Source organism: Lithobates pipiens, unplaced genomic scaffold (genome assembly GCF_037356315.1).
Source record: "Lithobates pipiens isolate NorthernLeopardFrog02 unplaced genomic scaffold, aLitPip1_a1.2 Scaffold_3, whole genome shotgun sequence".
Classification (NCBI taxonomy): Eukaryota; Metazoa; Chordata; class Amphibia; order Anura; family Ranidae; genus Lithobates; species Lithobates pipiens.
In genome coordinates, this window is record NW_027507790.1 from 31,489,148 (window position 1) to 31,503,802 (window position 14,655).

At 37.8% G+C, this 14,655-nt stretch overlaps 1 protein-coding gene across 3 annotated transcripts in view; it reads right to left on the reverse strand.

The window, feature by feature from the left end:
* TTC28 (tetratricopeptide repeat domain 28) overlaps positions 1–14,655 on the reverse strand; it is an 810,203-nt gene that overhangs the window by 219,536 nt on the left and 576,012 nt on the right. For all 3 annotated transcript variants that reach the window (XM_077461413.1, XM_077461412.1, XM_077461415.1), the window contains 4 exons: positions 11,336–12,677; positions 8,665–9,188; positions 5,160–5,269; positions 2,490–2,619 (listed from right to left, as the gene is read on the reverse strand). In XM_077461413.1, the coding sequence (XP_077317539.1) occupies positions 2,490–2,619; positions 5,160–5,269; positions 8,665–9,188; positions 11,336–12,677 (2,106 nt within the window). The remainder of the gene's footprint in view (positions 1–2,489; positions 2,620–5,159; positions 5,270–8,664; positions 9,189–11,335; positions 12,678–14,655) is intronic.

Genomic DNA, 14,655 nt, shown 5'->3' on the forward strand with positions numbered 1-14,655 from the left:
CTGAATTTAAATTTTTAACTCAAAAAAATATATACACTTCTTTTGAGCTACAAGCTTCAAACCTTAACCATTTTTGTCCCCCAAAAGAAAAAAAAGGCTCCAAAAAGTGTGCATTTTTTCCCTACTAACAAGTTTTCCGTTGGATAAAAAATTAAAAAAAAAAAGAAATGCCTGCAAAAGTGTACAAAAACACCTATACAAATGCTAAACAAAAGCATATAAAACAATCACAACTAGGAGCATGTCTCCCTGTCATACATGCTCCTAGTCATGCTGATACAAAATATGCAGGTGTGACCAACCTTTGTCACTATTAGAAAGCCTGTCCTACAGCAATTACATCCAGCCAATGATTCATCAACTAGATGTAGTCGGAAGTGCCTCACAAAGGCCACAGGAGATCAGCAGCACTGAGATGCAAAAAAAGTATATAAGAAATGTGAACAAGGTATTCTCTTAAAAAAGAAAATGGCAATTGTTTACGATACACAGTGTTTTCCTGTCATTCACTGCCATCCAAGTAGGGTTTAGATCTACTTTAAAGTGGAAGTAAACCCACTTTTTTAACTTTTACCTACAGGAAAGCCTATAATAAGGCTTACCTGTAGGTAAAAAAAATATCTCCTAAACCTGTACGGTTTAGGAGATATTCCCCTCGGTATGCGCCGCTGACTGCAGCAAGGGGGTTCTCTCCGCGAAAATCCGGCAGCGCTCGTCCGGCCGGATTTAAATCTCCCGCGCGCATGCGCGGGAGTGACGATATCGCGGCTCCGGCCACTCACAGCGCCGGAGCCGCGATACCCGGAAGAGACGCCGAGGGAGCATGTCGGCTTCCTCGGCGTGGATCGGGCGAGATGTCGGGGCCTCGTTCTAAGGTAAGTATTTCATAATGAGCTAGTATGCGGTGCATACTAGCTCATTATGCCTTTTGCTTTGCAGGTTTTAAAAAAAAAAATAAAATGCGGGTTTACTACCGCTTTAAATCTTCCACCTTACCCACCCATGCTACCAGCAAACAAAAGGAAACCATCTTCCATACAAAAGCAACTTCAGGCACCATTGTTTTTTACATGTCTATGTATGTCAACATGCTATAAATGAATATAATAATGCAACCTAATACCATTTTAATGAAATAAAACTCTGGTAGCTGAAAACAATCTATCAAAGCTTGTTTTACTGGTCTAAATGTGGAATGAATCAAATGTTAAGTGTTTTAAAGAACTTTTCTGTGTTTCTTTCAGTATTCTCGGCTGCCTCAATAAATTTTATTGGAAAAAAAGATATTTTTCCTTTTACAACTTCCTGATTAGACGCTAAACATTTCTGTCTACATATTCAGGAAAGCTGAAGGCCCTTTTAATAACTAACCAACTTTTTTGCAAGGTTACTGCTGTACGAAAAAAATCAGACAGCATCTTGCTCTGCCTCCATTTTTCTTTTTCATATTCATGGTTTTTTAAAATGAATACCAAGTATGTAAACATTATGGTACTTTTAAATCTGCTCCATCAGTTTCCCCAAAACTTGCAGACTAAGCAGTGCACACACTGTTATGTAAATTCCACCATTTTGTCACTAAACTCTTCATCTCTAACCACTCCTTTGTGGTGCCTTGCAAGCATGATTGAAAGGGTAGAGATGTCTTTGATATGTGAACTGCGATTGAAACCCTATCTTCTAATTTTCTATGTTGTCTAATAAGGTGGCATTCAACCTTAAAGGCCACCTTCTCTATCCACCTCTATTTATTTAAGCGCTAACAGTCTAAGAGTTGAATTACCCCAACTTTGTATAGATTTACTCTCACTTCCTATTGTGTCTCATAGACAGGAATTGAAAGAAAATCTTCCCAAAAGAACACAGACGAAAAACAAAAAAACAACAACTATTTCCTACTCTATTGGCTTGAGATACACTTTAATGAGTTTATATCATGTGCTTCCTACTGAAACAAGAAAGATATATTTCACAAAACATTCATTGCACTGAAAAACAAAGTGTACATACCATAAATCCTACTATGGCATATAAATTACAGCTAGTGGTAGTTCAACACTTTGCATTGGACTTGTTCTGTAAAGCTGAGAATGAGCTACTTGTCCAATTTACATTTTTGGTTGTGGCAGGAGAAAGCCTGAAAGTTGAATTTTGAGCAACACACATATAATCGAATAACGGCAACAACAAAATCAACTGCTTATTTGCCCGTACCAGACCTGCTTTCTTATTCATGATATGGGCAGAGAAAGCCAAATCCGCAGGAATGTAGCAGTCTAAAGGAATAATGGTCCCTGATAATGTGATTTAGGGAAAGGTCCACAAAGTCAGCTACAGTTATCATTCTTTTGCTGTTAACAACCTCAGCTGAAGACAAATTCAGGTTTAATGATTTAAAAGCAGCAATGAGTTACACGTGTATGTCAGGTCCACTTTAACTGTCATGACAACAGTCCTTTTCCGTGACCAAATAATGTAGCACTTCTTACCAAGACTGATGAGTACCCGCTGAAGAGCCTGGTATGACGAGGTTTGCAGATCGAAGAGAGAGAGCTTATAATCAGTGCTGAGCTGGGCTTCATGTCTTATTGTTTCAAATAACGCTGAAGCTCGGTAAAGCTGAAACCAGAGAAAACAGTTTGCTCATTAAATATTTGACAACCTGTCTTGTAATTGAAGCCTCCTTGAGGAATTGTGGCTATTTTGGTCACTTCATACTATTGTAATTAAACTGGAATTATGGAAGCTGCGCTAAAGAAAGAGCAGATGCTGTGGTATATTTATTTACAGTGCGCAGTATGTTTTCATTTTATGTATATTGATTATGCTACATTTCTGAAACATAAACCATAAAATGGCAGGAATGTGCTCTATTTCTAGCTCAATATTTTCCACTACAGGAAACGAAAAAGATTCAGTGGAACACATGGGCCTAGCATGCTGCACATGAAACACCATACAGGTCATTTTTTAATGCAGAATACTATCTGAAAATTATCTTTTTCTTTTTTTTTTAAGTAAAGATAGGGCCGGAGAATTTGATTATTTCAAATATTTAATTCTATTTTAGGAAAGCTTTAGTTTGTTGAAAAGACAACTTTTTTTTCAGTTAAGTTATCCTGTTCCCCCACCCCTCTCAGTGAAGTACAGATATTAAAATACCGGTACTTACCCGTGTCCACGCTCCTGAGTTCTTCACCAGCTTCTATAATGCTAGCATAACACTTGAGTGAAGCGGGCAAGTGGTGTGCATGCACAGTTGGTACTGAATTTGACTGAGAGCTTTAGCTACAAATGCTGTGTGGCACCAAGAATGAAGGGAAATATTTTATTATTTGGGCATCACTCAAGAGGCAGCGTAGATACATTAAAGGGAAACTTTATTGAAAAGTGAAGTTGTCCTTTAAGGAAATCCATGCTAACAAAAGCATGTAAGTTGCCATTGTTGACGTCTTCTGAAAATGCTAAATGCATTGCTGTTATTTTGCTGTCGGTGTTGGTACCTTTTTTAAGTTTCTGACCCAGCACAAGTATACAGATCAACAGTCTAACTTCATTGTGATTTCCTTATCTGCATGCTCATCCAAGGTCATCTATATAAAAAATATTAACCCCTGTGACAGTCAGGCAGCTAGCATTTTTCAATGGGAGAAGTCTGAAATGATACTCTACTTATAATCTTCCTGCTAAATGTTTCCTTTAAAACTACCCTTATGTTACTTTATTAGTCTTGTTAAATAAACCCTAAGTAATGGGTGTAGTAAAATGCACTATAATATCTGAGCAGAATGGAGCTAATCCAAACCTGGCATTCTCCCCGGGGGTTCAGAAAAAAGTGCCATGCTTTGAACGCTATATTGTGACATTTATTTCTATAAGGATTCCATTAGGGGGGGTTTGCAGCGCTAGTTGGCATATGCTCACCAAGAACAGTTACATTAATTGCATCCATTCGGTATCCTTTAGGAAAGTTGTCCCAATAAAGATTGCAAAAAGTAGAAGAAAGCAAGAAGATGACTGCATGAGCCACTACACACCAAAACACTTGCATATCAGTTCTAGGAGGACATATTCAGTTCAGTCTCATGGTGCTTTGTTGCTTATGAAAAAAAAAATGCTATATTTTAGGCACGCATCTATTGAGCTCTATGCACGTTGCATCTTTGGTGCGCTTTCATCAAAACACACGTTCTAATAGAGTTCAATAGCCACACCTAAAATGTTGTGTAAAACATGCATAAAAATGTGAAGCGTCAAAAAAAAAAAAAATGATGGTACATGCACATGCTCAGATACAAAAACCGCACACTATACACTATAACCGCACAGAAAAAAGATTTTGACATCACTAGAATGTTTAAAGTGGAAATTACAGGCTAACAGCTAAGTACACAGATGAATACATATAGGAGAGTTGTTTTACCTGCACAGGATTTGTGCTTGTGTCTATCAAGGTCTGATCATTACACAGCCCATTCACATAGTCAGGTCATAGCCATGCACAGTCAGGTGCATGCCACCACTTGCAGTTAAAGTATACAGTGGTGTGCCCATGCCCACCCCAGCCTCCTGACTGAATAAAAAAAAAATAGAAGCAGACAGCTGTGGTCATCTCTCTGCTTACTCTGATCTATCCCCATCTGAGCATGCTCCTTGACAATACATTTGCTTGCAGGACACCTGATTGGCTCCTGACCAGGTGTAAAGTGCTGCTGTACAGAAGATTGCAAAAGGCTGATATTAATCAAATGCATAGGCCTACACTATCCATATTAAAAAAATATACATGTAAATATACATGTAGGACTGCATAGACGTGTGTCTTTTATATCTACCTGGAGTTCAGCCTTAAAACGAATTTCTGACTGGTTACTATTTTACTTGGTAAACCCATGGCAGCCAATAACATTTTCGTTTTCTGTAATTAGATCTGTAAAACATTACTTGAAATTGGTTGTTATGGACTACTGACCTTCAAAAATGATCACTCCTCTTCAAAATATGCTTCAGAATTAGCCTATATCAGTTTTGACCACATTTGAGCATATTTAGATTTTCTAGTCAGTTTTATGTACCTACAGTATATTATTCAGTGTAAAACATAATTTAATATTTATCTAATGCATATCTACTGTTTATTAAATGATATGAGCACTAACCTGGTGTTGAGCTTCTTCCAAATTTCCACTAGCCCAAAGAGAGAGTCCAAGGCGGTGTCTAATTTTGGCTTCATCCTCTCTACGGGACAGCTGTTCTGCTAACCTCAAACCTTTGTATAAGATAAAAACAGAGATAATGTAAGATAATGACTAAGGCTGACCATAGACACCTCAAATTTTGGGTGATTCCTGCTGAACTGACCACAGTTTGGACCTGAAAAAACACCAAAGTGACACAGCTAGGTGGAAAACCATCAGGTACCATCACTGTTCAGGAACACCATTGTATTTAGGCAGCTGTGTGTGCTGTGGCTGCCTGAATCCAACAGCAGGCAGTGGAGATTTCTCCATGAATGCTTTTAGTGTGTATGGAGGAATTGTCTGATTTTCTGCACAGGGCAATATTAAGCCCTATATGGCTACCTTAAGTAATCATTTCCCATAATGGCATACTACAGACAGAGATAAACCATTTATCACTTTCAAAACCCATTGACTTTATATTGCTTCCATAAAGAGTACATTAAGGCAGGGTTCGCAAGGATCAAAATACTGCCTGTTCAGCAGGGATCATCCGAAATGTGATCTAGGTGCAGCCCTTCCTGTTTGAGAAAAGCCAATCATTAGATTGACTTCTGTCGAACTGACCCATTGGAAAATGTGACCAGGAGCTTGTAGCCAGTCAGTGCATTCTGACAGCAGTGGTCCACATTGTGAGAATACAATGTCCAGGTGGGGGTGGGAGTATTCCTGCATCCACCTTACTTGGGGGATGATTAATATTCTGGCCAATAGAATGCGTTAATGTGAACACACATATATGCATATGCAATACAAGGCTTTTACCACATTTTTAGGAAATTTTCTTACGTTCAGCGAGACCTTACTCTGAACAGTGCTCCAGTTTGTACAACAATCTCAATACTGATGGTAATATGCCCCTGTTGAAGACCTTTTGCTGCCGAAACGTGTCGGGCTTGCATTTTGTACCCCACATTGCTTTTATATCTTTTCTCATGTTCGATTTTAATTTGTGATTACTCATTGCCTTTATGTCATGGTTTTTATGACTTTTTCAATAAACCCATTGGTTACCATCTGACCAGCACCATTTGGAGCTCTTTTTCTTTTTGAACCCCTTTTTATATGATCTACCATACTTTGGATGGCATTCCAATGTGAATGTTTGGACCTCGTGGAGCCTGGAGATGTATGATCCAGCCATTCATATCAGGAGTCCCAGTGAATTGTGAAATCCGGAGACAATACTGTGATTAACGGGGACCTGCCAACAACGCATAATACCTGATTGATACCACCTAGGATTTCAAGCGCTTTTGACCCACTGTCATATGACAGATGTGTCCAATTCTTCCAGTAAGAGTATTCAATTCTCTTTAATTTACTCCAGATAAGCCATTGTTCCGGGTTGAATTGAATTGTGTGGTCGTTTGATTCCATTTCTGAGAAGACCAACATTGAACATATGTGGACTGTTTGCTGGGATTTATATTTCAGTTGCTGATACCCATTGAGATTTGTGTGCATTTATATATTGCATCCATATACTTAGTGAATTATTAATTTCACCTATTTTCGTTTTATATTATTATTTTTTATTTACATTTGCACATTATTTCACATGTGTGTTTTACAGTATTGGTTTTATTACCACCCCTTCAAATATAGCTTTAGAGTTTTACACCAATTGATTCACTAGCACTACACCAATTTTTTTCCCATTGGAAAATGTGACCAGCAGCTTGTAGCCAGTCAGTGCATTCTGACAGCAGTGGTCCACATTGTGAGAATACAATGTCCAGGTGGGGGTGGGAGTATTCCTGCATCCACCTTACTTGGGGGATGATTAATATTCTGGCCAATAGTATGCGTTAATGTGAACACACATATATGCATATGCAATACAAGGCTTTTACTACATTTTTAAGCAATTTTCTTACGTTCAGCGAGACCTTACTCTGAACAATGCTCCAGTTTGTACAACGATCTCAATATTGATGGTGCATTGCTTTGAAATTAACTTGTCTGAGATATGTTTCTGGATGGGCCATACAAAGTTGGAATGTTTCTATTATGTATAAATAAGAGCTGGATTTTGTTGGTGTTGAAGTTAGTGAGGGGAACACACCGAGTAGCTTGTCTATCAGCTGAAAGCCATGCCCGGCTCTGTCCAATGCTAGTCAATACTTACAGATTCCCAGCTCCATTTCTGAACGGGAAGAAAGCACCAGGCACGGCAATTTTCAATTTGTATTGGCTTAGAGAGACAAGTGAAGTTTTTTTCTACAAAGGTAGTTGTAAATGGATTTATCTTTTAACTTTAACTTTAATTTTGTCTGCCTTTTGAATTTTTGAGAGGTTATAAATGTGATAGACACATGAGTCTTATTTTAGCATTAATAACTATGTAACTATATACCATTTGGTGTGTGACCATAATATTAAATATAATAATAGTAGCAATAGTGGGGCTATTTCCCATAACAGAAAATTAAATCAAGAGCATTGGACACTAATTACTTGAGTTTTCCTCTCACTGCCTAACATGTCTACGTGACATAAGGTTAGAGTAAAACCAATGGGGACACATACTTCAGCAAATCAATGTTTTTTTCTTTTTTCTTAAAAGAATAGTAAAAAAAAAAATCGTAAAAAGAATAGAAAAGCTCTATCAAATTTTAACTGTTATCTATGTGTCACTGGTAGGTGAGGAAAATTCGGCCCAACAGAGACACAAAAAGCAATTAAAGTCCAACTGAAGCCCAAACTGTTTTTTTTTTAATAGAGAAGAAAGTGTTAGAACTTCTGTCAAAATGATATTGCTGTGTTCCCATTTGGGAGACCTCTCTGCACCACCTGTCTATTTCTCAGACAGAACAGAAGTCAGGGGAAGTCAAACAGCAATAAAAATAGTAGAGTGGAGAAAGTTCACAGACAGAACTTGGAACAATAATAACTAGTAAGTGTGCAGAGCAGACAAAGTGATCAGGAAATTATCAGCTCACTAGATTTCCGTCAGGATCAGGATCCACTTTTTTTTTCACTTATTAACAGATTTAAAAAACATCTTTCACTTGTATATAACAGACCAAACTGGAGCAAAAAGGGGAAATTTGTAGTTGGGGTTCGGATACACTTTTAACATCTCATAGGAACAGGCGATTTACCTGCAATTTTCTATTTGTGCCCATTAATGTCATTCAGCTGTTTTACCCAAACAGATATTTTCTGTAACTTTAGAAAGCTTATTGGTTGAGGTAAATCGCAGGCCAATAAGTATTTGTATAACCATGTTTTCCTACAAGCCCATCTTAGGTATGTCACTTAGGTATATTATTTGATTAATTACATGCTGACCCATGTCCACAGCTAAAAGAGCCTACAATGGGCACATGGGCATCAAGACCAGACCACAGAGCAATATAAGAAGATGATATGCAGTATATTGTATATATAATGGTGCTTCTAACTGCCAATTACTTACCTTCTTGTAAATACATTACTGCTTGGGAATAATTCTGTAAAGCATGATGAGTTCTTCCTAAGCTACTATAGGCCACTGTCTTTGCTACCAAGTCATTCATTTCTGCTGCAATGCTAAGGTGCTGTTCCTGATAGACTACGGCTCTTTCAAAGTTACCCAGAGATTCATAGGTAAGTCCCAGATTTCCATAAGCTCGAGCTTGGCAAGATGGATTGTTGGTTTCTTCAGCTATCTGTAAGTCCAGTTGATGGTACTGTAATGCAGTATCAAACTCTCCCATTTGTTGATAGACTCCACCCAGACCACAGGCTGCATCACTCTCCAGTATCTGGTCTTTCATTTCTCTGGCAATGTTTAGTTGACGTTCTAGGCAGGATATTGCTTGCTCATAGTTTCCTAGCTGACTATGCAAATTTCCAAGTTCTCCATATGCCTGGGCTTTGTTTGATGTCTCTCCAAGTTCATGAGCGACCACAAGTCTTTTTTCAAAGCATACAAGAGACTGTTGTAAATTTCCCATGGACCTACAGCAATTAAGAACAAATAGTGTTTAAGAAGCATGTGTCAACATATGAGCCACAGAGTAAACTATCATTTTTGAGTTACTGAACTAAACATTTCTGACTTATAAAGTACTAAAGTGCTAAATTGTTAAATTAGAATGTGGTGTATACTGTATATGAAAACATTTGCATACTATTTACAATGTAGCATTAAGCGGTGTATATCTTAATACTCCATTGTTGGAGCACAGTCAAGCCATAGTAAAACGTGGAAAAAAATAACACTTTTAATACAATGATATTTCCAAAGCTGAGAGTTATGAAGTAGGAATCACATTATTGTTTCATTGTATCTTCTGTGCTTCATTCATAGCAAATCAAAGGGGTGCCACTTCTGGCTATGATAACAGTAAAAACAACCTTTCAAATTACAAATAACCCATATCAGCCCTAATTAAAGTGTTACTAAAACCAGGACCCTGCATTCACTATATCTGGTCTCCCACAGTACGCAGAAGATAGAAATGCAATAGTTTTAGTACATATAAACTGCTGAATACCTTTTTAGCAGAAGTTAGAGCAGTATTGTAACTTCTATCAGTGTCTGGTTAAAGCTTGTAGGAGGAGTTTTAATTCTGCACTGACTGTCCTATAAGGCTGCAGGACCCCTGACCCTCTGTCTTGGCAGTGCTTATTGGCCCTATGCTGATCACATGCACTCTCTTAAGAAAAAAAAAACTCTCTAGCAATACACATCAAAGTGAGCATGTGCAGCTTGTCCCCTAGCCTCTCTCTCATCATGAGATAGATTGGGGACTGCGGAAAAGGGGCAGGGACAGAGAAGACATGATCAAACAGCCTTTTTACACAATGCAGAGTATAGGACCCTTTAGGGACCATAGTGAGTATAACAAGCATGCTTAGTAACACTTTAAAGAGTAACTGCAGTCTGCTCACATAATTGGTAATAAAAATATCTTTGCCATTCTGAAGCTTCCCTCCAACAACTTTGCATATTATTTTATATATACTTTATATATTTTATATATACTGTGATTCTGTACTTACCAAATATGCTTCAGAAATCTCCCTCCACTGAGTCTGGCTGCAACCATTTTAACTGTGTGCAACTGAAGCTGCTGCCTGTTCACTTCCTGGATTTACACAGAAACACAGAGGCACACCTCCAGCTCTGCAGCTCTCATTGGCCCTCACCCGTCCCCCTCCTTGACTCACCCCCCTCCCTTCCTGGCAAACTCTTACAAGAGTGAGAGAGAGAAAGCTGTGTATGATGTCATAAGCCTAGGCTTTTTTTCAGACAAGAAACAGGAAGTTGGCTGTATAAAGTATTTGCTGGCAGAAAAAAATGTTTTACTACCCAAAGTTAAAACAACAAGGGCAAACAATTTAATAGATGGAAAGGTGAAAAAAAAGTTCCGCCTTTTAAGTTCTTCCTAGCTTTATAACCAAGTTTGCTGCTGTATTTATTTCCCCAATAATATTTTAACTTTTATTTTCATTTTTTTCCCCCAATTATTTTAGTGGACAATGTATAATAGTCCCATCACAAGCATTCCTGGAAATAGTCAGAAATAAGAGTGTGCTGAAGAAACTACCAGATACTAGTAACATCATAGACCAAAGTATGTATACCGCCAGCACACCACATATCTTTAAGATATGTTCCAAAAGTTTATTTAAGCGATCACATCACATTGTTCTTTTATGTTAAGTAAGAATTAAGTTATTGCTGAATCAACATGCCTCTAAAATGTAAAAACAGTTAAGATCCATGAAGGATTTACAAGTGAGGAGCTCAACTTTGGAATCTCTGCATATTCCTTGGATTCAGATACAGATTCTTATTACACTGCTGCTCACTGAACCAGCATCCAATCTTTCTCCACCTCTAAAGCTTACAGTAGCAGACACATCTGCTCTGAGGTTTATTCACCCTATTTTCTTTACGGGTTTATGAAAGCTACTAAACCCTACCATGAACTACCCACGAGTATATGTATAACTAATAGTGATTACAGCTCCATGCTTCTGGAAACACTGCTAACAGTTTGCAATGAAAGTGTTTAACAAACATTCTGTGTATTGCTGTTAGGAAGATCTAAAATTCATAAATTATACCAATAATTTCCAAATATTCATTTCCATACCTGTGTCCGTTTCCAAGTCCCCTGTATGCTTTGGACTGATCTTGAAGGCGGTTCAAGCTCTGAGCCACAGATAAATACTGCTCATAATATTTTATTGCTTCTTCATAGTCTCCAAGGGCATCATAACAATCTCCCAAGTTTCCATATGCACGACCTCTGTCAAGGATAGAGTCATTTCCACTCAACTGCTGTAGCATGGCTAACTGCTGTTCAAAATAACCAATAGCCTCCTCCATGACATTCATGTTCATTTTAGTGATGCCCATATTCCCATACACCTGAGCTTCTATTGCGGGGTCTTTAAGCTTTTGCCCCAGCTCAAGCTGTTCCTCATAGCATTTGAAGGCCATAGTGTACTTCTCAAGAGACATGTATACAGCAGCAAGGTGACCATGAGCTCTGCATTCTCCTGGCAATTCATTTAATTCTTGGAAGACTTCAAGTTCCTGTGTATGATATCCCAATGCTTTGTCATATTTTTGTATCATTCTGTAAGCACTACCTAAAGAAGCATAAGCGCTAGCCTCTAGCCGTCTGTCCTTGACTTGATGAGCTAAACTTAGTTGCTGTTCATAAAATTTTATTGCACCATTTACATCTTTCTTAGCAACAAAAATATCACCAAGGTTCCCAAGAGCGCGGAACTTTGCTTGAGAATTATTCAAAGACTGCGCCAATGACAAAAGGTATTTCTGGCATTCTTCAGCTTTATTATAGTTCATTAGTGCCTTAAATGCCAGGCCCAAGTTACAGTATGCCTTAGCTTGGCTTACTTTGTCATGGAGATCCTTTGCTAATGCCAAATCCTGTTCATAGTATTTTACAGCATCCTGGTAATTTCCTAGGCAATAATAAGCATAGCCAAGATTGTGACACACTTTACCCTCTCCTTCCATGTCTTGCAGTTCTGGTGATATTCTCAAGTACTGTTCATAAAAAGGTACTGCTTGCATGTATTCACCTCGAGAGCAGTGGAAATTCCCAAGGTTGCCTAGAGCTCGAGCTTCACTCTGAATGTCCCGTAGTTCCCGAGCAATGTTCAGATGGTTTTGGTAGTGTTGTAAAGCTCTATCATGAGCACCTAAAGCCTGATATGCAACTGCTAAATTCCCATGTGTAGAGGCTTGAGAAGCTCTGTCATTGACCTCCATTGATATCTGAAGTTCTTGCCGATGATACTTAACAGCCTGGTCATACATCCCAAGTGCATTATAGGCATTCCCCATGTTACCATAAGCCCTGCCTTGAGCTGCATAATCATTTAATTCCTGGGCAATCGAAAGGTGAGCCTTGTGTAATTTTAGTGCAGTATCAAAGTCTCCTTTCATCTGATGAATTATTCCTGTAAAGCAAAGCAACAAAACATTGATTTTAACTTAGCATATTTAATTACAGGAGAAATCATTTGTGACATCGTTTTTACATATAAGAAAAATGTGTAAAATTATTATTTTATGGTTCCCTTGAAACACATTCTGAAAGAGTAATTTGTCTTACTGCTTCATCTAGATACTTAATTATCTTTCTGCATTTCAGTCCAAAATGTTATCAAATGTATAATTCAGTTTATTTAGGAGTGCTGTAGAGGACATGTGATCTATTTCAGAATGTATTTACATGTAGAGCAGCACTTAGTGGCCGGTTCACACCAGAGCCCAGCAATAAAAACCTGACAAGTGTTCTAATCCCTCTCCACTCTATTCAAAACTAAAAAAAAAAACTTTTACCTTTAGTTATACTTTAAGTTTAATTGAAAAAAGAGTGTTTTCCCTTCCTGTCTCCACCTTGTTTTTGTGCGATACACTCAATTAGCGACCAGGAAGGAAGTGATGTCACAGGAAATAACACATCATAAGATAATGCAGCTCAATGCAGCACAACAAAAACACACTCAAACCACAAGTGAATAATTGCAAAAGCATTGAAAACATGCATCAAAATGTTAAACTAAGCATTTTTATCATGTCTCAGAACAGATGCCTTAATGATTGCTCCGTGGTGTGAACCTGCCCTAAGAAAACAGGATACTATCATAACAGTGGGGGTTATTTAGTAAAGGCAAATCCACTTTGCACTGCAAATACACTTGGAAGTGCAGTCGCTGTAGATCTGAGGGGGCATACAAGAAAAATAAAAAACAGCATTTTAGCTTGCACACGATTGGCTGATAAAATCAGCAGAGCTTCCCCTCATTTCAGATTTTTCCCTCAGATCTACAGTGACTGCACTTCAAAGAGCACTTGTAGTGCAGAGTGGATTTGACTTTAGTAGATCAACCCCAGTGTGATGATTTTGAATAATCTTATGTTTAGTGTCAGCATGTCTAGTGTCAGCAAATAAATAAAGACCAGGCCTAAATTGGTAACTGGAATTTTCCAGAAAATCTGATAGGACACTAAATGTATCTAAGCTTGAGTGATTGGCTCAGTGGTATTTTACTTGTACTATATTGTTCACTGCAGGTTTGATATAGGTGTTGGATCTCCAATGCTTTACCAAGTCTGTACAGTTGGCAAATAACTCTTGTTAGGAAGTGAAATACAAAAATGTACTTTATAGTCCAAGACAACTTTCTACTCCTTTCTCTGTACTGATGTAAAAAATAAATGTGACATTTTCAGAATAGAGAAAGTTAATGCAGAAACATGAATGCTCAGTTGGCTTAGTAAATAAGCAATGCTCACTTGAAAAAGTTTGCTCAGTTATGAAATATATATATATATTTTTTTTTAGCACATTCTCTCTGCAATGTGAATTATACAATTATTAGACGATTTATTTTGTTTTGTTAAAAAAATGCATTTGTCCGAAAATCTGAAATAATTAAGGTTGAATCTGTCATTGAAGGCTTATGGTGTCTGTCGAATGTTCTAAGAAGATTCGATGGAGCAGCTAAACTGTACAACGCTGCAATCATACATTTCCAGTCGAATTCTAATGTTGTATGAACCTAGTAATAATTATATTTATTAATTATTATTACTAGTCAACCAACATTAGAATTCTTTTATAGCCTATGGGCGGAGCATTTGACCATAAATGTTCACTCGCGGCGACTGCTTCGTCGAATCTTCATGTCGAATCTTTTCTCTCTTTGTCGAATAATCTTGGACTTATAGAGTTAGGTTAGGCACATTCAACCTTTATTGCTATTGTCTCTATAATGTCAAATCTTTTCTCTCTATGTCAAATCTTTTCTCTCTATGTCGTATATTTTCTCTCTTTGTCGAATATTTTCTCTCTATGTAGAATAATCTTGTACTAATAGAGCTAAGGTTAGGCACATTCGACCACAGGTTCCATAGACACAGATAGCTATT